The sequence below is a fragment of the Lates calcarifer genome, linkage group LG13 (assembly GCF_001640805.2).
Source record: "Lates calcarifer isolate ASB-BC8 linkage group LG13, TLL_Latcal_v3, whole genome shotgun sequence".
Classification (NCBI taxonomy): Eukaryota; Metazoa; Chordata; class Actinopteri; family Centropomidae; genus Lates; species Lates calcarifer.
In genome coordinates, this window is record NC_066845.1 from 4,362,271 (window position 1) to 4,384,798 (window position 22,528).

A 22,528-nucleotide genomic window follows, 5' to 3' on the forward strand; every position below is an offset into this window, starting at 1 on the left:
TAAAATATAATAATAATAATAATAATAATAATAATAATAATAATAATAATAATGTGTCCCACCCTTTCCGTAATCCGAAATGTTGCTGTGTTTTGACATTTGAGGGCCACCGTAAAATGCGGCTATGTTTTCTTGTTTCATGTTAACATTTTCCTTTTACTTTGTTTACAAAAATTGCCCTAAAAAGGAGACATAAAACTCATATTTTTTACGTTGTTGTAAAAAAAAAACAAAAACAATGTTAAATCAGCATAACATACTTGACAAAGTTGTAACGCCAGTGAAGTTGTTTACAATGGTTACCCCGACAACGGTTGTGTCGCAAGGCATGATGGGTTGAAATAAAATGCAGTCAGAAACACCGGAAAGATAGGCCTCATCCAGCCAATAACTTCGTCCTGTGCAATAATATCAGCCAATGGGAACACGTCAAGACAGCATTTTCTTACCCTTACACACCCACATTACTTTTGTGTCAACCACTTCGCGGGAGTTGTCACTACAGGAGCGGTCGTCTCTTTAAAACTAGACAAACAGTATACGGGAGACTAGTAGGTAAATTTAAAGAATTGCGCATGCAGAATATTATACGTTGTCTAATTTATTTTCTTTTAAATAATATCGAAATGGCAATATTTATGCTTGTATGGCGTTTTTTCCGTTGGTTGGATGAATGAGTAGCTAGTTATCGTGCTTTAGCCAATCAACAGCAAATCATCGCTCAGTATGCATGTGGTGAGGTGTTGCTAGCAAACCATTCTCCCTGTTACACCTTACTTAAGATAATTTAAAGTATTCAAATGTGACACTGTTATGAAAACGGGTTGTTTATTTTTGTGTCCTGCACGTTGATTCGGCTATGGCATGATTTTATATTTGTTTTTGTTTTTTTTTAATTGTTTGGCATTTGCAGCAATCTGCTTTCATTTCGCAGCCTCAGATTTCATAGGATCTTTGTTGAAATCTGGATAAATTTGAGGCGATAATCTCAAATGTCTTGCGTATCCATAGAAACTACGCAGAGCGCGCATCCAGTGAGCTTGCCGCTGATGGAAGTTGTTATGCAACACTTGTAGAGATGGCTCAAATACTATGTGTCAGTTATTATATAATAATAACTTCGTCACTAACTAGCCTTTTTTCTTCCTTTACTGAGACCCTCTGTGCTCTCTACACAGCACTGTTTAAGTCAATCGATGATAATGACTGTTGGGATGCTTGGGGTCTAGAGTCGCTTCCATTGTGTGTTTGTGTGAGCCAATGTGTCTGTGAAGATGATAAATCCTCCGCTGTGTTTTGGTTTCCCAGGGCAACCATGTCTGACAGAAAGGCAGTGATCAAAAATGCTGACATGTCGGAGGACATGCAGCAGGACGCCGTGGAGTGTGCCACACAGGCCCTGGAGAAGTACAACATCGAGAAAGATATCGCTGCATACATCAAAAAGGTAATTTAAAAAAACGCTTGCGCATCCAACATCTTCTGTTCAGCTCAATCCACGAAGTATGTTCCCACAGTGTAATTTTCACCCACTGGCTTGTGAGCAAAATCTATTATTTCTTTTAGCGATGTGAGGCTATTTTTGCACTTACTGACCAACCATCCTGTGCATCATTCATGTTCCACACCCAGCCTGGTATTTGTAATTGTTTCCACTCTTCCTGAGGAAACCAGTTCCTCTTGGACTGACTGTCCTTCACAAGCCACATGACCACATCTGTATCTCCCATGATGGCATTGTTGCTCAGAGCAGGGATTGACACTCCTTCGAGGATGTTACACCGTTTAGATACAGCTGGATATTATCTCTCATGCACTGTCCTGGATGTTGGCGAGTGTACACCTTGAGTGAGTTTTTACAGGAGTTGAGTTGACTAAATTGTCCATCAATTGACAGCATTTAAAAATTACAACCACACAATAGCCAAAACTCCAGACTTCAGTTTGTCACAATGAATCACACAGCTCAAACCTGGGGTACATAAATCTATAAAAAAATAAAATAAAATCTACAAATCAGTAATATCATGTAATATGTAGTCTTAGCTTGGAAGAGTGATACTTGTATTTTCTGGGGAAATTGGCGAACTCTTAATTTCCCTCAGGCACAATATATTCAGTGCAGAAAATGGTATCACTTGTCAGTTGAGATGTATTCTTTGAAAGCATAAATTACACATGTGGTTTGTCGCTTGGTTTTCATTCTGTAACATCTACTGTACTTGCAGGGATGTATCGCTCCACAAATATCTGATGAATACAATGTGTCTTTTGTCCCACACAGGAGTTTGACAAGAAATATAACCCAACCTGGCACTGCATCGTTGGGAGGAACTTTGGCAGCTACGTGACTCACGAGACCAAGCATTTCATTTACTTCTACTTGGGTCAGGTGGCCATTCTGCTGTTTAAGTCCGGCTGAGGGAACGCATTTTCTCGACACCAGCTGACCATACATACAGTACTGACTGACTCGACAAAGGCACTTATCATTCCTTGGCAAGGGGCCGCTGCCTTTTTCTGTGCTGCTTTCTACTTTGTTCTGTTTTTGAGGATACAAAAAAAAAAGAAAAAAAAACCGTGGCCATGTTAAAGAGATAAAACACTTGTATTTATTTTTGTCTTGTTACATTAGACATGTCATTTTTTAATTAAAGCGTAGCTGTTAAGCTGTCTGGGTCCCATGTGTGGTGTGGTCATTTCATTGCACTGCCTCATTATTTGCTAATTGAACCATAAGATTTATAATCCCATATCGCCAGTTACTTGTCATGTTTTGAGATGTTTGGATAAATGTAGTATTGACATTTATATTTACAGTATACCAGTGGGATGATATCAAGTTGCATTTGCTGGTCTTTGTTCCCCAGTTACCTATTTGACATATTAAATCCATATCTGAAGTAAAGAGATGGGGTATGAAAGACTCGGGTATGTTGAGGAAACTCATACACAATATCTGAGCCACTGCATCACTCAGGGAGTTCCTGTTGTTTTTTACAGAAGCACATTAACCTTGGATATTGTTTTGTATGACAGTCCTATGTGGTCAGCTGCCAGGACAATTTCATTCTCATGACACTAAAACCTGTTAATAGTAAATTCACCAGCGTAAATACAAGTCATAAACTATTATAGCTCAGGAGATACTATGTTGTTAGAATGGCTGCAAATTAATGACATATCTGGCAAAGAAAGATCCAAACCATGTGTGTACATGAAATGTCAGAACAAACTGAGGCAAGACATGACATCAGATGGTGGTACTCTTTATTACAACACATTTAGAAAACCAGCTTGTGAGGGTAGACGCCATTGGACAGGCAGAAGGAAGAACGCAGGTACCCTGTCAGCTGAGGTACTTTCTTGATGAGGGGCAGGAGCTGACTGTCAACAGCCTTCTGGTCCTCCTTCCTCTGCTCTGTCAGCTGGTACTTCTGCAAGTGAGGAAGTAGAAAACCACTTTGTCAGTCATCATTTATCTGGAAGCCAATGTCTGGCAGAAAACTGTAAAACAGCATTCAGAGACTATAGCCCAAATTAGCTCACCTCTTTCTCTGTATCAAAGATCTCTCCCTCCTGGTGACGGGGCCTTCCTCAGCTTCTTCTTCTTGAAGTAGGCATCGTTCAGAGTTTTGGGGATCTTCATGCCAGAGATGTCAACTTTGGTGTTGGTGGCAATGACGAATTTCTGGTGGGCTCTGCGCAGGGGGACTCTGTTCACAGCAAGAGGACCTGAAAGTACACAAAAGTGAGACAACACTAGTGTCAGAAAGATGCTTTACAATGCCCACAACATTGTGCTGACAGCTACTACTTTGAATTATGGATGATTCTTCTATAATGTGCATTAATGTTGAGTAAACAGAGTCATATTTACCAGTGACAAGCAGGAGACCACTTGAGAGCTGCTTCAGGAACACCACACGCTTAAAAGAAGAAGAAGAAAAAAAAAAAAGACCGATATGAAGTTGCTGCATTGGGAGTATTTTGCACACAAAACTCCTTACCAACTTCAACACAAAAAGGATCCTTCAACTATTCAAGTAGTGAGCTCAGAAAAAATAACTGTGATATGTGTGCCATTTGAGTGAGATAATTCAACAGCTGCAATCCTCTCTTATACCAAGCTATTTAGACAAGGGAAAAATAAATCTACTTGACACACACTCCTGATTTTATCGAGAGAGCTCTCTGTCAGTTTCATAGCTGAAACATTATTTAGGTCAGCCACTGCTCCAAGTGTGTGTGGGCATACTCGCTTCCATAACTTGCCCATGTAGTGTTTGAGAGTGGGAGGGACAACGTCTGCGGCACCGAGGGTGTTGTGATTATAGTGATGTTAAACCCACAATGTGTCCTCAAGCAGAAAAATTTCCATGCACAATGGAGGATGCATCACTGATTTTATTTATTTATTTATTTGGCCAGCCACTATCTTTTGATACTGTGAGTCTCCTTATTGAAAATGATGGTAATGAACTGCATTGTCATTATCTTTCCAATTCAAGACAGTTTTACCTGTTGACAGTTCTGGAACTAAATACAAATCCATCACAATTACAGTGACTAGAAAAAAAGGCTATGCAAATGCCAATTTGCAGAAATGGTGTGGAAGAAGTGTCACACAACAGAAAATTAATAAAGTTGAAGAATCAATTCAGCCAAGTTCCTTATTTTGTTCTTCAATGAGGTTTTGACATGCCCATTTTCAACTGCACTTTATTGTCCTAAATCTTAAGTGACTATTGAGTTAAGGAATAAAATTGTAAATCAGCAGTGATGCTATAATAGGTAGCTGTCCACTATGACAGGCTACCATGAGAAATGAGTGAGTTAATGACTTCACTGTTGACACAAACTATGTTTGAGGCATTTCTATATTCACATTTCTAACATCTGCCAGACCATAGACATCATCGCCATGAGTTTATGATTTTACAGTCCTCAACAGTAATCACTTAGACTACATGACATTTGCACAGTGTATCTTGATATATCCAATAACATTTTTAAATTTCACTTAGATTGGGAAAAAAAAGTGTATGTCCCGAATCATAACTGGAATGTATCAGATTCGATTACACACATTATGTAAACAAACCATTTTATAGATCATGTATTTGTTATGCAGTGACAAGCCTACATAATCAAAGACCCATCAAACAGTGGGAATAAATGCAGGATCACATACTGAGATCTAAAGTTTTGATGGAGAGATCCTTTAGTTCACATCTAGATCACAGATCATGCCATTACAGATAATAATGACCAGTTCTCATATATGATGTGAAAATCTGCATCAAGTCAAATGGGTTTTGTACAATATGGAAGTTACAGAGATGATCCTGTTTTAATCCTGTAAGCACACAGACTGTTGCTCCTTAAACCCCGCAGCACTCTGTACTTACATTATTTTGAGCCTCTAGAAGTATTACGTAAATCATTAATACTCATTCATGTGAATATTCACATTTATCACATGGTTCTCACCTTTCCACGGTGGCGACCAGTGAGCAGGATGAGGACAGTTCCTGGGATGATGGAGGAACGCAACTTCCTCTTGTGCTGGCTGAAGGGCTTCTTCCCATGGCTCTTCAGTTTACGGGGAACATCCTCTGTGGGGTAGTAGCGGGGCTGCAGTAGAGTATAAAAATATTACTATTTTTGGTTTTGGTTTTCTGCCAAAATCCAGTGGATGACATATGCACACAAAATCACCAAGTGGGTTCCTTTTCACTTGACACAAATCAACAAATGCTTTGTAGAGCTGACAGCACTAAATCAGCTGATAGGACCAATTACTATCAGAATCTATACTAGAAAAATGTAACCCTATTTACATAGTTGCGAGTTTAATAGGAACACTTAACTACTCCAGTCTAATACACCAGTCCTGAAATACATCCTACCTTCATGAAGGTTTTAATGACCAGTTTTTATTGAGACTGTTTGTGCTGATTTAACTGTATAACTGTGGCAGATGTAGTTTGTGGTGCTTTTGAACTGTATTGCATTATACAGCGAAGTGTTTGTTATTTAGTCTATCCTTACTAATTCAAATTGCATGGACAGCACATTAGAAAACTAACACAGAACAATTCAACAGCACCACAAACCCCAGCCTCCAAAATGTCAACTGAGTATCTGATTTGTTATGTTTCCATGCTGAATTTCCAAGTTTGTGTCCATCATTCCATCCTGGGCGGGCCAAAACACTGAACACCATGTACACTCCCAGTAGTTTTAATTGATGGATCTCAAATGGTATTAATAAAAATGTATTCCCCCTAAGCCAGCCAACTGTTGATTGCTTTGACTTAGTTACATCTGAGGTTTCAACTGTCATTAAGATGTACAAAATCCAATCTGAAGGGAAAGACTGATGTCACATCACTCACCATCTTGCGCAGCTTGACAACACGAGTGCCTCCATTCTTGTCTCCACCGACAGTCTTGACAACGGTGCCCTGCGGCTTCACCTTAATCTTTTTCTCCATCTGAAACAAAAGCAAATTAGCATCAAAACACAAACAACAACACATGTGGCTTCATATAACTCATTTTGCATGGTGTCCTGGATCTGTCCTCACCTTGGTCTCAGTGGTCTTGGTTTTCCTCTTGTACATGGCCCGTCGGGCGTACATAGCGGAACGGGAGTAGCGGCCAATGCCCCGGGCCAGAACCGGGTTCCGGCTCCCGTGCTTCTTCTTGGCAGACTTCTTGTCTCCCTCTGCCATCTGACACAAAGTAGAATAAGTAAAACAGACATTAATACAACCACTATAGCAATGCAACACAATTTAATTTACTGTGGTTTATTTTAATTATTGTGAGAGAAAAAAGAGGTTTCCAGTCTTGGTTGGACAGTGCACTATTATACAGTGCTCAAGCTCTGGTGCAAACTGAAGTAGATCAGCACTGAATTAATGACAACTACAGCTTTCCAAGAAAATGAAAATTCGTAGTCCGAGTACCCCACACATTGGTAAGCAGCAAGAAAAAGCAACAACCTTCCGACAGTCTATTTTTACATTAAAGTAGTTTAGTGCTATACACCACAGGCATCGCCAATGCAGAACAGGCATGACATGTAACGTTAGCTAACAGCTAGCAACACAGTACAGTGGAGTCGCTTTACCGATTAGCCTAACACTTGTCGTCTAAAAATGGCAGTTTAATGTTTTGAAAGAAAGATTTAATATGTGACAGTGGAATTGTGTGTGTAAATGGTACACAAGTGCAATGAAAGGCAGCACGTTTCTGTTAGCCTGCTAGCTAACGATACATTCAGCACGAAGGCTAGCCGGCGGCCTAGGACGAGCGATACACAAAACTGTTCATTATTATATAAACATAACAGATAAATCAAGGTAATAACTATATCCAACGCATCATCTAAGTACACGGATTCCTCTCCTGATATTTGAGGACTGTAATTTTAATTCTATAACACAGATGAAAACAGATTTAATTCCCACAGTAACACGAAGGCAAGGCATTCTTACCTTTGCTATGAAAAAAAGACCGACATCCGGGGACGTGACGCATATAAGGACGCTGCACCATGACGTTGACGTAAATGCGTCGGATTTCGAGAGGATGATGGTACTTGTAGTCCTAAACAAATTCCTTCCTTCAATAAATAATTTAACTTATCTGAAATATTATTGTCTTTATGTGGTCATGCAAACAGTTAATTATTGTATAAAGCCTCTTTGTACTGTTTGTATTGTCGTTTTTATGGTGGTGGTGGAGGTTTATAGTGAGGCACATTTGATGTTTTCTGTTATTGTGTTTTTCATACAGTAGCCTGCTATAGTCATACATCAGTAACTGCTATGTATTTCTTCTGCATACAGACTTTTGTCTTCCTGTATTTCCTGCTTTGCATTGTTCAAAAAAGAAATAATATAACTTAAAGATACAATGATGATGCAGGTCTATCTTTAAAGAAAATATTAAGAGCAATTTGAAGAACTAGAACTAAAATGAAGAGAACTAGCAGTGGTTGTTAAATTCCCTGCTAAACTAGGAAAAAATCACATATTGTTGATGAAAACTTTTTTTTTTTTTAATTCAATTTATTGAGATTCTTTGACAAAGAATTACAAAATCAGTTTTTGCTGGAGTCATCACAGGTCAGATATATTTTCTTGCAATACTAATCATTGATAAAGGCATAATGGAGAGCATTTTAAGGCAAATACCAGTTCCTTTAAACCTTTCTCTAACCCAACACAAATTGTACTTGACATGAGTTAATAATATGCTACACGGTTTATTGTGACCATGGACCTCTGCTTCTGTATTTCAGGCTCATACAGAAACAGACTCTTGCAGCACTCTGGTACAATGATCAGAAACATGAGTTGGCTCTTTTAACTTCACATGGCTTCCAAGGCAACACTGGACTGTAACATTACTATGCATTTTTGTATAAATAGACTCTAAGAGGAAACAAGAGTAAGCAGCAAAAAAGTCTTGAGAGATAGTTCTGTTTGTGTGCCAGGGAAAAACCGAGCAGTGGTACCTCATGTCAAGAGAGCATTAACCATTTTATGTGTGTGTGTGTGGAAAAAAAATCTATTTTTAGCATGTGTCAATTGAATGTTTTTTACGTGAGAGGAGAGTGTGTGTGCGGGACGTTCTTCGACAGGAGTTCCTCTGATACTGGCAGGTTCTTCAGTCAGCAATTTTCGAGAATGATGGCGATGCCCTGACCACCACCGATGCAGGCAGAGCCAACGGCGTACTTTCCTCCTCGCCGCCTGTCAGAAACAAAATTCATTATTCAAAACTGCCGACATCTCAGCTGATATACAGTGCATATAATCACTAATGCCTAGGCTACCTGAGCTCATGAACCAGGTGAGCAGTGATACGTGCTCCAGAGGCACCGAGAGGATGACCTATGGCGATGGCGCCTCCGTTGACGTTGCTCTTCTCTGGATCCAGACCAAGAGCCTTAGCAACGGCCAGGTACTGAGGAGCAAATGCCTCATTCACCTGTGCAAAGCAAATGACATCAGTGGAACAAATGAGTTTGATTAAATCAAAACATATGAGATGTAGTGGTGGAAAGTAACTCAGCAAGTACTGTAACTTAAGTATAATTCTGAAGTACTTAAAAAACATGTTTCTGATAATACTTCTGTACTTTTACATAGGTAAACTTTTTCTCACTGATAACAAACCTCCACAAGATCCATGTCATTCAGCGTCAGTCCGGCTTTTTTGAGAGCTTCTGTGATTGCTGGAACGGGGCCTAAGATGATCAGAGTGAAAAAAGAAATTCATACTATCAGAGATCATGTCGAGTACCACAGCAGTTTATTAGTCGTTCCTTTTTGACTCAAAAAGGTTGCGTTGCATCTCCATTACAGCAGTGTCTCTCACCAATTCCCATAATGCTTGGGTCACAGCCTGATGCATGATAGGCCACAATTCTGGCCAGTGGAGTGAGCTTGTGCTCCTTCAGTGCTTCTTCACTTGCAACCACCACTGCAGCAGCACCATCAGAAACGCCCTGGAGATCAAGCAGAGAGCGACAGATTAAGTAGGCTGTTGCTCGTGGTAGAAGTAAGGATAGTTGTATGATATTAATAATAAAATATATTTTAAAAGCTCAACATGAGGAACTCTAAATAACATTACCACAAGTCCTAACTGCTCCAAGTGAATAAAAACATGAATAAAAATAATTGTTTGAAGTCAAACAGACAACTTGTTTGACGTTCCACTCCATGGATAAAAGATAAACTCATCACCTTAGATCCGTAAGTGGAGACAACACCTTAGGCCTTAACTCACCGAAGCGTTGGCAGCAGTAACAGTTCCTCCCTTCTTGAAGACAGGAGCCAGTTTGGCCATCTGTTCTAGTGTGGTCTGTGGTCGAGGGTGTTCGTCCTGAGTCATGGGCACCTTCCCTTTCTTAGCTTTCACATCAATGGGAGCAATTTCTGCTGTGTAGTGACCTGCCTCATGAGCTGTAAACAGAAAAAAAAGTTAGGATTTAACTACTAAGAATGAACTCGACTCGAGCAGAAACTTCTTGACTGCCAAAATACTGGTCCCTCTTCTGAGTATATTTCAGTGTTATGATGTGTAAAATGAGCAGACCATAAAAAGAAAAGACATCAAAAAATCCTGTCCTACCGGCCTTCCACTTTTGTTGTGTTTGGTATGCATAGTTGTCACAGTCTTCTCGTGTGATCTGGTATTTCTCTGCCAGGTTTTCTGCCTGTGATGCCCATCGGGATTTTGACATGCAGGTCGGTCAGACCGGCCCACAGAGTGTCCTCCAGCTATGAGGCAGACGAGGAGAGGTTTTAACTGCTTTATGGCCATCATGTGGTTTCACGTACATTTTAGTCAAGTATTTGGGGATTAGAAGGTAAAGAGAAATCAATTAAAAGCCAACCTTGAGATCCACTCCAAACCTTGTCCCAAATCGTATGTTGCGAACAGCGTACGGGGCCTGGCTCATACTTTCTGATCCTCCACACAGGACCACCTCTGACTCCTTGAGGCAAATCTCCTACAAAACAAAACAAGACAAAAAGTTGAGACACATTATGTTCAACTGATATATGTAAAATATTGTACTTTTACAAATGTATGGACCATGCTCTTGAGATATTCACAGATATTCACTCGGGGGCTCCTTTACTAGGTTTACCTGTACAATCTAATGCATTTCTGCCATAAAATCTATCTTTACCAACCTCATAATGTTCAGTTTTTGGGGACGTTGTCAGAAGTGTAAATTCAATTAGCTAAAAGTGGTGGAAAATATTATATTAAGAGGTTTTGCCCTTCATATTTACATACATTAACATTAGGAAAACCATGGAATATATTACAGTCCGGCACAACACAGCTGCTAACTACAACGTCAGTGCTGAATGTATGATTCAATTAGCACTTCAAAGACAGTGTCAACAAAAATTAAACATCACAGGCATCATAAAAGAAGACCTTATGGCAGAACAGTCATATTAGACTGTATCAGACCGAAACACGTGTACCTAATAAAGTGGCCACTGAGTGTACAAGATTTGTATTCCTGCTAGTGTTTTTTGTTCTTGGTGGAGTTCTTACTTGAGCACCACTGATGATGGCCTGGAACCCAGATCCACACAGTCTGTTCACAGTGAGAGCAGGCACTGGGATAGGAACGCCACACCTCAGACCCACATGACGAGCAATGTAGGGTGCATCGGCTGAGCTCTGAAATTAGGGGGGGGTAAAGACAGGAAACTAGTAATAGGTATTTTCATGTGATAGCACTTGTGATCTGTTAATTGTGGATTTATGTTGGATTTTAGGTACCTGCATGACGTTGCCCATGATGACACTGTTTACGAGCTCTGGTGCAACGCCCCCTGCAGCGAGGGCAGCTTTGGCTGCATGCTCAGCCAGGTCTGTTGCGCTGTGATCCTTCAGCACGCCACCATAGGTACCAAACGGAGTGCGCTTGGCAGCTACAATAAATACACCTGCAGAAAAACAGGAGCAGTTTAGTACAGCGACAAAGACTTCACACCACCCACCATTAAACCACAGCCAGATCACAGTGTAAGAATTTACTGGGGTGGTATGTGTTGCAGAGATGATAAAAAAGGGGAAACTAACATCAGATGCATCAAATGGGTCTAAAGGGACACGAGGAGAATATACTCCTGGGTTTTCAATCCTCAGGTCAAGGTACAGTATAAACCTCTTTCCCAGAAATATTTCTGTCACACACAGACACAAACAATTAACAACAATTAATGTTCAGGGATAATGGAGGGTTTTTTTGTAACTTTTTGAAACAAATCACAAAGTGTGCCTGTTGATTAAAGAGCTTGATCAAAATAAAATGGAATCCATCTGAGACAGTGAAACACAGGTGGGGCAGATGTTATTATATGCAAGTTAAACCTGTTGGTTAATGAAAATTGATGTGATGCTCAAAGCTTTGTAACAGATGTCACTAGAACTACATAACTGCTAGGTATGATCTCTATCTTAAAATACTGTGTTGAAACGCCTTTTAGACTCTAATCAGACACTGGACTATTGAGTAACTTCTGGGATGCATCAGGGGGCACAGGATGCCTAGACCTGCCATTGCATTTGCACTGGACTGGACTTGCATTTTTTTTGGCCTAAACTCAGTAACACCTAACGTGTGCTGGAGGAGTGTGTTTAATGTTGTGCAATATGTCCTGTTTTTTACACGTACGCATGTTTGTACGTGGAAAGTAAACAAAAATACAAAGTGGACCAAAAACTCAAAGAACAAAATAAGGGAAGAGCAAAAAGATCTGTGAGGAGATAATTATTGGTGGAAACTAAGTACATTTTCTTCTAGTAACTGTAATCCAAACAAAATGCAACCCTCAGATCTGCTGCTTACATGTTAAACATTAATATTTATGATCCAATAAAGTAATTGCTGTAACTGAAACTGATCACTCTGAATAATGGATACTTTTACCTTTGATATGTTATCTTATTATTCAAAACTTTTAGGGTGTGCTCCTGCAATAATTCTACAAAAAGAAAACCCATATGGAAAGAAAAATACTCTGAAATTACATAATACAGTACAAATTACAGTTTACATAAATAATCTAGACTATATTGCTGGGTGAGTTTATTCAGTAGGTTTTCAGAGGTGTTTTTCCCTTTTTTTCTTTTGGGATAAGGAAACAGTGTTGTAAAGGTCCATATGGTTACAAAAGGATGTAGAGCAGGTTTCACCTTTTCTCATTTGCATTGTGTACAAAGTCTTGCGATCGACAAATAGCTGTTAATGATCTTGAGTCCATCTTGTCACCTTTCGCCTACATTTCAGTAACATAATGTTCAGCAAAACTTTCACACTCCCCCCGACATTCATATTTGAACAAAACTGACTATATATTATATTAAAAGCATTCAAGTTCAGGTCACTGATGATAATAATACACTGATAAATGTAAATGTAAAACGTGTCAGCCCTAAAATTAACAATCCACACCAGCGTGTATTCGTGCTTTTTTGGCTTCTTGCTGAGCTGAAACGTGTTTATTTACCTCTGAGGAGTGCCATGATGCTGATTCGATAACCCACCGCTGTCCGGATCAAACTTTTCTGCTGGTATCTGTGTTGTGTCACCTGTGAATAAGTCCGAGATGAATAAAACCCGGGGACAGCTGCGACCTTTTCCCTAAATAATGCCGCTGCGCTAACGCTTCACTCGTTCGAGATTCGACAAAAAAAAAAAACCTATAAAGTCAAACTAAGGAATTATTAATAATTACTTGTCTTGTATCGTTTTTATTATTAATTATATGTATTAATTATCTTATACTTAACAAAATTTATTGGAGTTTCTTATTTCCAGCACAAACAAAAATACTCGAAAGTGCGCCTGCTAAAATGCGCGAGTGCGTGTTGAAAACGTCATAAACCTGCGCCACTTCTCAATCAAGTAAGGGGACGAGCGCAGTGATGTGCACTTACATGTGAGCGTCTCTGTCACTTTAGTATGAGTTTAAACTGAAACAACACACCGTGGAAACATGTCTGTGGCTTTATCGCGCTGTCTCTGCAGGGCTCTGTCCCGACAGACCGCCCCGTTAAGGTAAGTGTCTGTGGTTTGACGTGAACTCAGAAGGTGTTAGCTAGCTGGAGCTAACGTGGCTAAGGTTATTCAGTAGAGAAATGTCAGCTGAATCAGCTCGGTGGTTGACAAACAAACAGGCCCTTTATTGTGTGTTGTTTTACAGCCTCCTATCGGGAGAACATCATCATGCTGTACAGAGTCCTTGGTTTGCCCCAGTGATGACACTGAAGACATCTGCTCCACTGAGGTAAGATCGAGGCTGAATTACACTGTTACTTGCCTGTAAGTTATATATGTTGGTGATTTGTGTGATGTAAATTTTTGAAATATTATAACAGCCAAAATCCCAGATGATATCTTGTTTCATGTCACTTCGCCAATGTATATATTATAATGTAATTGAATAGAGCTGTACTTTGTGTTTTATAAGAGCGGAGCCCAAAAAGAAAAAGAAAGTGGACCCAAGAAGGGAGCAGCTACTAAGAGACAGACTGAAAAAAAAGTTGAAGAGGCTCGAGAAAGTTCCACCTGAATATATCCCTATAGAGGACTTCATTCACTCCAGCCAAATGCAAGGATGAAACAAGGTACACTTGATCTCACTGTTTTTTGAGCTGTTGTTATCCTGTCTGCGGGGTGTGGTGACAGCCTGGTGTTATTCAGTATTCTTCTTATCAACAACAACAAAGTATTGCCTCTGTGTCCAAAGCCCAGCTGATATATCTTATGAGATCTATTAAATCTCTTAAAAATTGCATTGGGTGGTACATTGGTTTTGGTATATGCCATGGAATGGATGGAAGGAAAAGGGAAGTATTCTCTTACTACTCAGCTGTATTATTGCCCGAGAGCAGTGTCAAACTCATGTTGCACAAAATAAAATAAGCAGCAGGGAGAACAAATGAAGTTAATCCAAGGAGGTTACACAAAGTATTTTGACATTAAGTCTCCCACAATGAATTCAAACATCTGAAGACTGGCTAATGCTTATTCAACATTACTAATTTTAATATATTTAATGGACGTGCTTTTATGTATCATTTGTCTTTCTTTGACTCACTGTGCCTTTGTTCTTTCCCTGCTGGCTTTGAAGGGCTATAAACTAGTATTTATTATTCTCTTACAAAGGGAGCGCTCTATTCCAAGCTTGTCATTTGAAGAAAAGGAAGGTCGAGCCCTGCTGCTGAAGGAGTGGAGTCATTACAAACGGGTCAGCACTTACCTATCGCATCTCCAGCACTAAAGCTTTTATCAGAAATGGTGCTTCTAACCTCTGCTCTCCATCGTGTACAGTTAATGGGGCTATATTTGCTGTGCTCATCTCATCTTTGTTCTTGCAGGAGCAACACATGGCTGAAGTGAAGGCTATTGAACTTGCTCTGGAAGCACAGAGGGAGGCACTGGAGGAGCTGAAGCTGGAGTCTGAGGAGCTATACCAGGCAGCACTGAAGCCAGACCCTCTTCTGTTTCCCTTCAGTCATGAAGGTCCTGTAAACACACCGCCAAAGACCCAGTATGATGCTCCTGATGGGAAATACAACGACATCACTAGAGTTTACACTCAGTGATGGACAGGGAACAGCTGTGGCTGCAGCCTGTGTGTACTGTTGTTTATGTAGTGTGTGTCCTCATTTGTACATGATTAAATAAGCCAAGACGCAGCATTCTAACAGTCTGCAGATGTAGGTGTGCAAAACACCTTGCACACGTTTTCTTTTCTTGAATTATCATCAAGAGTGTAAGGCTTAAAGTCACATCAGTTCTATTGTTTCTGTATAAAACGCAACAACGTTCATGGAAATTATGCATTGAATTTTTTCTTTTCATTTTCACAACTCTGTATAAAATAAGAAAGAAAACTGAAAATTAAAATGTGAGTTTTTTTATTGATCAAATCTGAGCAGAATTATGTTAAACACTTTGTGCTCAAAATGATGCACAGCCAGTCTTTCATTACTTAGATGGATTACATGTAATCTTGAAAATGTATCCAGTGCATGATTTGACCCAATGGTGCCTTTTCCTTACAAAGAAAACCAAGCAATTTATATTAACTTCATTTACAGTGTGTGTGAGTGTGCTTCAGTTTACACAAGCATAGGAGACTTCATTATTTGCCTTTGCAGAGATCATATTGTAACTTACTGATTGAGTAGTTGTTGTCATCCTCATTGACCACTAGATGCTGCCACCACGGTTCAAATATACGCGCTCTCTGAACACAACCTGTGATGGCACTAAGTGATGACCAGTCTCTCCAGCATAAAGCTGTGAAGGATTGTATGTCCATGTAGTGGAATATAGTACATTATGAATGTTCATTTCACATTGTTCCAGCCACCATGGAGCAGAGACAGCAGGTTAATACATAATGGTGACAGTTCAGGAGTCCTGAGGCTTCTCCTGGTTAAGGGGCAGGTGCCAGTCTCTAGGAGGGTCTTGTCTCAGTTTCCACACTGGAGTGAACTTTTTCTGCTCTGCCACTCTGTTCCTTTCACTCCTCTGCAAAGCTTCCTACAATATGTTATAGAAAAAATATGAAATTTTCCTTATTGGTTGGCTCGTTTAGTCATAAGAAGTTTCAATAATTGTAAAAAATGTTGGACAGACTTGGTGAAACAAACTAATTGTACCATAGTCAAGCTTATCTTAGAAATATTTAATTATTTCAGGGCAGCTTTTACTATCACTGACATTACAATGAATTCTGAATGTAAAAATATGTGGAAAAAAGCAAAACGTTTGCTTTTGTGCCTATTGGACACTAAATGTATAAGAACAGTTTGTTTCATTTGCCTGTCAGTGAGAACAGTCAATGAATAACAAGCTGAGGTACAATTAATACCCAGGTCCTTCTGAGAGGTTTCAGAACACAAACTGTTGCCCCAAAAAGTTCAAATACTGGTGGATGATGATGGCAATAATCAAAACTGATGCTATGTTTGGAAATTAACACTTTTAACACAGCTGACAACTTTAGAAACAAAAAATTACCAAATTTAATTTACTAATTAATAAGAAAATAAAACCAACAGCAGACCTCAGATTAACAACCAGGCTAATTTCTCACTGGCAAGCGTAGGACTGGAGAGCACCAACATTTTTTGTGTCAGAAAAAGACAAACAACGCGACCTCATGCAGATGTACAGTACCTTTGCCTCGATGTCTCTGTGTTTCTCCCACTCTTTGCAGTTATTGTAGTCTTCTTGCCACTGCTGACAGGACGGGGAGGTACCATAGGTGTAGTAGTGGTGGAAACGATTCCACAAGCTTTTGCAGTGCCTGAATTCACTCCAGTAGTTGTCACATGCCCGGGGTGGCTGTACGAATGGACAAAGGCAGGAATCATCACCAGTCTGACTTGTACAAATTACATTTTGACCTCGTTCTGTTGTGTATATGATGAATGGCTGCATCATTCCCACCTCCCTGGTTACACCTTACACAGGATGACACTTAAAGGCTATATCAAACATCAACATGCAGAGTGCTTCACATGTGTGTCTAGCTATGGGTTTTTGCTTAAGTGAGGCTGAAATTCCAGCCTGGCAATGGAGAAGTTGTCTGACAGCGCCGCGCTGAGGTTGCTATGGTTTATATGAACCAGTTTGTTTAGTAGCTGGTCTTGTATTACAACTATATTTATACATAATCTTTAAATGTGTTAAGCAACGTTAGATTTTAAAGCAGATCATAAATCAGGTAAAGAACTCAGGGGTTTTTAACCTCCTGCTTTAACTGACATCGCTCATCGATAGCTAGCTAAGGTTACTGTGGCATTTTAGCATCGACAGCTAATCACCTTGGCTCAGATCTGGTATTCTTCACTCTATATCAGAACTATCAAGACCAAGGCAGGGAAAATCAAATCAGGACATTTAGCCAAGAACATAATTCACAACGTAGTTGATGTTTTTGATAGATTACCCTCCACGATAGTTCTGCTGACCGGTCCATTCCTAACGTTAGCTGTGCTAACATGAACAGGAACAATGCTTCCGGGTCGGTTTCTTTTCACAACAAGAGCTACCACGCAGTTCGACGACACTTATTTTGAAACTCACTTTAGGCTGTAAACATAAAGTACCTTTGAACAGCAAACATCAAAATGAAACAAGGACACTCTAACTAAGCATCCCATAACTCGTAACTATAATTGTGACCAATTCAATGGAATGAATCTGTATTTTATTTGAGTGAAGTGTCCATTTTGGACAAATATTTTTTTACATCTTTCTGACTTCTCTGTCATTTAACAGTGTTTTAAAACAATTACTTATTACTTCAATCCATGCTATTACACTTTGTTTAATTCAGGCTGAAGAACCAATCACAATTCATCTGCTTATTCCTGAATAAATGTGTTCAACCCCTCCTATAATATTCCAGTCTTATTCTGTAGTTCATGTACTGTATATTCTTGGACACGACAACCATAATTGCAGGTTACAATCAATTGACTTGGGAACATAATTCTTTATTTGTCTATAAATAAACCAGGAAAAATTTGAAAAAACTTTCAAAGTATTCATATAACTCAGAAAAAAACCCAAAAACATTAATTCTTTATAATTACAAATTGAAGTATAGAGCTAATATTGCTCCCATTCTTTCATAAGAATCAGACTCTGTATGTCAGTATTTCAAAGTGAACTGTAAAAATGCAACAAATTTGGGAAAAAAATAAAGGGGGTGGGGGTCAAATGTAATTCAAATCTGATATTGCAATAATACTTCACAAGCTATTCTTTGTGTTGGTGGTGTGATGATAGAATTTATTCAGCCTGGCTCGAATCAGTCAGCCTGAACTCCTAAATAAAAACTTAAAAGTGACAGCATTTTATGTAGCTCAGCTTCTGTTGAGCAAAATATTACCGGTCAGGGTTTTAATTACACATTGCAGTCCTAGCTCAACAGCAAAACTCCCATTTCAAAGGGAAAGACAAGCAAAACCCCAGAGCATCTGAAGGTCAATTTCTTTACGTTGCTGTTGAAGGTGACAATTGATATGTTGAGTCTGTGACCATCAGCCAGCTCGTCCACTTGGAGACCTTCAAGGCTTTCTGCCCTTCTTGCGTAATGATTGTCCTTGTCCAGAGAATGCGATGAATCGGTTCAGGGTATCATCCTAAAAGGATTAAAAGAGATTTAAAACAGTTGCAATTTTGATTTAGAGAATTCAATACAAATATGTAAATCACACAATAAAACTATCAGGTGCTAATTCAATTAAAAGACGTTGTACTGGACTACAGATTGTGAGGAAATCCACCGACATACTACAAATACAGCCTCGTCAAATAATTTAACATCTGATAAAATCATTCACATTTCTTACATCATCTGCAATTTTTTTGGGCTGAGGCCTCGAGTTTCTGATGAAGGTGATCCTGCCAACTTTGAAGTCATAGTTGGGAATGCCTCTGTGTGACGAAAAATTAAAGAGAGTTAAAATTAAGACTGCTACTGAGAGTCCACACACTGTTGAACTCTGACCATCTCATGAATTAACAGACACTATAGACACTACAAGTCGAAGTGAGTCTATTGTTGTATTTCACAGTTTCTTAAATGGCCACACCATGAAGTTCATCTGCTACAAGCAAGATGACCGTGTCATGTGACACCAAAATAAAATGACGTTACCTCACAAACACTGTAACCTTTTGTCATTTCCTGCCATGCTCTACTGTACTACTGTGGTCACTCACATAGCAGCATGACATATAAATATATACAATATATATATAAAATATAAAAACTGAACATCTTTTCACCTTTTAATATCACTTGGGGCAAGAGGGGCAGGGCTAGGCTCAATCCCCTTTGTTTTACCATCCAAACGATTGCCTGAACCGGTGAAAGCCTGAGGATTAGAAACAGATTAGAAGTTATCTTAGCTCCAGTTGTCAGGCATCATAAGGGGGATTTGTTTGTGTCTAACCCCCAGCAACATTTACTCACTCTGAATCCTGTGTCCATGTCGGCATAACTGCTGGGGTCTCCTTCTTCCTCCTGCAAAGAAAAGAGCCTTTATTTAATTGTTCAGAGAACAAACTGTAGTTGCCTTCTGAGTCTGGTTCTTACTGTTGGTTCTTCCAGGTGCTGAGGTCGCCGTTCAGGCTCTTTGTAACCCAAAGGAGCATCGAAATCCACCTGAGAAAAACAGAGCCACAACACAGAATTTAACACAATTAATTACACAGAAAGAGAAAGACTTACTGGTGTCTGTGATAAAATTAATGGTCTTACGTTCATATCACATTCAATGATGGATACTGCTTTATCTGGCTTGGTCTCCATGACTCGCAGCTCATATATCTGAAACAAACACAGATTTCATTAGCTGTGGTATTCAGTTAAAGGAAAAAGAGACAAAACAACAAAATTAATTTGAAGAAGTAGATTTACCTTTTCATTGTAGTTGATAGCTATGACATCACCCGTTGTCAGGCAGGCAAAGTTTCTCAGTGCATTCTCCAGACTGTGATAAAGTGAATTAGTTAGTTACAACACAAAATGTGGGGGGCAAATAGGATGAATTTATTTTCCCTAACTGATGTTTCTTACACTGCCTTTGGGTTTGTAATGTCGAGGAAGTCGGGACTCTGCGGCTGGAACTTTGAATAAGTGGCCACCATAAGGTTAACACTTTCCACCTGGACCAGACCACCTTCCTCCAGCAGGAGATTCTGCATCATCTGTAGCAAACACAATAAAGCAAACATCAGTGCTGCCTTACAAAGTGGCCTTAAAAGCATTAAGACAGCAGAGAACATTTCAGAAACAGTAAAAAACACGTGTTCTCCGTTTCAATTAAAATCCTGATGATCTCATCCATTATTTCTAAAGAAACTGTTGACTTCATTTTCCTTTTACTTAAATAGACTTTTAAGCTGGTACCTTTATTTGTATTTGCATGAAATGTCATTACTAATCCAGTTTCTACATAAGAAGAATGCTTCAGTACACCACTACTGGTGACAGCAGACAGTTCAATCTCTGTGACACTGACATCAAATTTGTTACTGTTTCTCACCCAGTGTGGCAGATAACAGATTCCCTCATCTGCCACAAACTCCAGGACACCACAATGTGTCATTCTGTCTGAGTTCTTGTTTGTCAGCTTGAACAACATTGGATAGGTGATGTTAAGCCTACCTGTAGAGGGGAAAGGTGCAGAAAGATAAGAAACCTGGAAGGTGCATGCATACAGGACTTTTCAAATGAAGAGATGCTTGATTTAACCCGCACTTACTGAGCTGGTCAAGAGCCGAAGGAGGCATTATTACTAAAAAGAAAACAAAAAGTTATTTGGCACATGAACAACATGAGCTCTCCAAAATATCTAGCAACCAATATAAGAAACAGAGGGTACAAGTATGAAACCATAACCAGCAGTCATAACTTTTAGACTTTGTGCTATATAATAATCAGGACCATTTTTCTGCATTGAGTACTTAACCCATTAATATTTTAAACACATTTTCCTGATTATAGATACATACTTTTCCTACAGTAAAATTAAAAAGGATCTGAATATCCTTCTAACCACAGCTGGGTGTGACACTGTTTTGAGAAACACTGCATCAAAACAGCAATTATGAACTTGATTGATTGATTGATCGATCGATTGATTAGGGTTAGAAACAGGAGGACTAGACAGCTGTGGAATGGGAAAGGGCACTGTGGACTGAATGACTATGACAAGTCTCATCCAATAAAACGATAGTCACAAATACCTCTCTGACTGCATACCAGATCTTAGTTATAGTCAATGATTTTAGATTACATTTCTGGGGTTTGGACCAAGATGCTAAAATACAGTTTGTACAGAAACCTTGAACCGATTAAAAGCATGAAAAATATCTCTGCGTTTCTTTGAATAACACTCACTTTTGCCTCCTTTCTCCACGTCGGACCGGTCGTTCGGTCCTGCCAGCATGGACACCGAGTAACAGCGGTACTGAGTGGAGAAGCGGTTCTGAAACCCCCGGGACATCGGGTGGTCGAAAACCTGGAAGGAAAACTGTGGAACAAACCAAAATCCTGTTAATGAAACGCACACAGTTCTGGTATTTTCTCCATGAGTTGGCAGGACTTTACTTCCATCATGACAGAGCATCTTTCTGCTGCTGTGGTTGAGTTGTTGTTGTTGTTAGCCGCTAACCAGCTAAACTGCTCCAACTACGATTTGTTCTGACATGAGTTCGTCTTCAGCGGTGAACAGTGGCAGACAGCTACTCACCATGTCGACGATTTAAGTCTTTGGTTGTCAAACGAGTCGAATCAAAATGTCTGTTTCTGTTTTCTTGTCGGGGAATGTCACATATGAACTGCTGTTGTCTTCCGCTTCTTCCGGAAGTGTACAAACCGACAGAAGGAAATGACGACAAGGGTAACCATAGCCAATCACAGCAGCCCGTTGAAACAGTCATTTATCTAAGTTTTAATCAGACGTTCCCTTCCTGAATTTTTAGATGATAAACTATTTCCTCTTTAATTTGCTGGTGTACCATGAATACATTATATATACAGGGGAACTCCAACAGCTGCACCTCCATAAAGTTGAATGTTTTAGACATTTTACATGTTCAAATTCCTATTCTGCATCAGGAAAATTACCCAAAATCAAACAGCCAGGGTCATAAAAAGCTATGTTCAGTGACAAAAAGAACAAGGAGTCCAGCACCTTATGGTCTAGCCCCCACAGTGTCCTGATCTCAACATCAATGAGTCAGTCTGGGATTACATGAGGAGACAGAAGATGCTGAGACAGCCTAAATACAGAGGAACAACAGTTTTCCAGGACACTTGGACCAACTTAGCTTGAAAAACTGCAAAAGAGTACCTAGGAGAATTGGTGCCATTTTAAATGCTGGTCATGCCAAATATGACTTTTTTATGTACTTTGTATGAAGTTGACT

General features: G+C 39.5%; 6 protein-coding genes across 7 annotated transcripts; 2 read left to right on the forward strand and 4 right to left on the reverse strand.

Moving 5' to 3' along the window:
- Nucleotides 1–412: 412 nt before the first annotated feature.
- dynll1 (dynein, light chain, LC8-type 1) lies at nt 413–2,684 on the forward strand. Of its 2 annotated transcripts, none has more exons than XM_018673746.2 (3): nt 413–555; nt 1,309–1,447; nt 2,285–2,684. In XM_018673746.2, exons 2-3 carry the CDS (start codon nt 1,316–1,318, stop codon nt 2,420–2,422), a joined length of 270 nt encoding a protein of 89 aa, XP_018529262.1. In that variant the 5' UTR covers nt 413–555; nt 1,309–1,315; the 3' UTR covers nt 2,423–2,684. The 2 variants fall into 2 exon arrangements, with proteins under 2 accessions (XP_018529262.1, XP_018529272.1); XM_018673756.2 differs by having other exon boundaries at nt 440–551.
- A 569-nt stretch (nt 2,685–3,253) lies between these two features.
- rpl6 (ribosomal protein L6) lies at nt 3,254–6,762 on the reverse strand. The gene is given in 7 exon segments (XM_018673736.2): nt 3,254–3,437; nt 3,550–3,591; nt 3,593–3,735; nt 3,881–3,929; nt 5,494–5,637; nt 6,402–6,500; nt 6,594–6,762. Coding segments are annotated over 7 exon segments (777 nt in total). The 5' UTR covers nt 6,741–6,762; the 3' UTR covers nt 3,254–3,284.
- Nucleotides 6,763–8,063: 1,301 nt separating this feature from the next.
- Nucleotides 8,064–13,236, reverse strand: acaa2 (acetyl-CoA acyltransferase 2). The gene is given in 11 exon segments (XM_018673774.2): nt 8,064–8,771; nt 8,855–9,009; nt 9,198–9,268; nt 9,400–9,529; nt 9,814–9,989; nt 10,159–10,243; nt 10,245–10,307; nt 10,424–10,540; nt 11,104–11,232; nt 11,335–11,501; nt 13,068–13,236. Coding segments are annotated over 11 exon segments (1,191 nt in total). The 5' UTR covers nt 13,084–13,236; the 3' UTR covers nt 8,064–8,689.
- Nucleotides 13,237–13,448: 212 nt separating this feature from the next.
- On the forward strand, nt 13,449–15,495 carry mrpl40 (mitochondrial ribosomal protein L40). The gene is given in 6 exon segments (XM_018673798.2): nt 13,449–13,618; nt 13,764–13,847; nt 14,031–14,157; nt 14,159–14,187; nt 14,729–14,810; nt 14,941–15,495. Coding segments are annotated over 6 exon segments (612 nt in total). The 5' UTR covers nt 13,449–13,556; the 3' UTR covers nt 15,169–15,495.
- On the reverse strand, nt 15,467–17,662 carry lg13h22orf39 (linkage group 13 C22orf39 homolog). The gene is made up of 3 exons (XM_018673810.2): nt 17,529–17,662; nt 16,754–16,921; nt 15,467–16,114 (listed from the first exon to the last, which is right to left on the reverse strand). Exons 1-3 carry the CDS (start codon nt 17,580–17,582, stop codon nt 15,983–15,985), a joined length of 354 nt encoding a protein of 117 aa, XP_018529326.1. The 5' UTR covers nt 17,583–17,662; the 3' UTR covers nt 15,467–15,982.
- A 395-nt stretch (nt 17,663–18,057) lies between these two features.
- On the reverse strand, nt 18,058–21,989 carry ufd1l (ubiquitin recognition factor in ER associated degradation 1). The gene is made up of 12 exons (XM_018673785.2): nt 21,850–21,989; nt 21,498–21,630; nt 20,860–20,892; nt 20,641–20,762; nt 20,172–20,302; nt 20,013–20,085; nt 19,854–19,922; nt 19,689–19,757; nt 19,566–19,616; nt 19,379–19,467; nt 18,940–19,024; nt 18,058–18,729 (listed from the first exon to the last, which is right to left on the reverse strand). Exons 1-12 carry the CDS (start codon nt 21,850–21,852, stop codon nt 18,655–18,657), a joined length of 933 nt encoding a protein of 310 aa, XP_018529301.1. The 5' UTR covers nt 21,853–21,989; the 3' UTR covers nt 18,058–18,654.
- Nucleotides 21,990–22,528: the final 539 nt, after the last annotated feature.

Coding starts and splice junctions, on each gene's coding strand:
- lg13h22orf39 (XM_018673810.2), bottom strand. CDS start 17,582: ATGTTAGCACAGCTAACGTTAGGAATGGACCGGTCAGCAGAACTATCG. Junction 16,922..17,528: donor CAGCAGAACTATCGTGGAGG/GTAATCTATCAA, acceptor CCATTCGTACAG/CCACCCCGGGCATGTGACAA. Junction 16,115..16,753: donor ACAGAGACATCGAGGCAAAG/GTACTGTACATC, acceptor AACATATTGTAG/GAAGCTTTGCAGAGGAGTGA.
- ufd1l (XM_018673785.2), bottom strand. Junction 20,763..20,859: donor TTCGGCTCTTGACCAGCTCA/GTAAGTGCGGGT, acceptor TCCCCTCTACAG/GTAGGCTTAACATCACCTAT. Junction 18,730..18,939: donor CCAAAAAAATTGCAGATGAT/GTAAGAAATGTG, acceptor TAATCCTTTTAG/GATGATACCCTGAACCGATT.
- dynll1 (XM_018673746.2), top strand. CDS start 1,316: ATGTCTGACAGAAAGGCAGTGATCAAAAATGCTGACATGTCGGAGGAC. Junction 1,448..2,284: donor TCGCTGCATACATCAAAAAG/GTAATTTAAAAA, acceptor TGTCCCACACAG/GAGTTTGACAAGAAATATAA.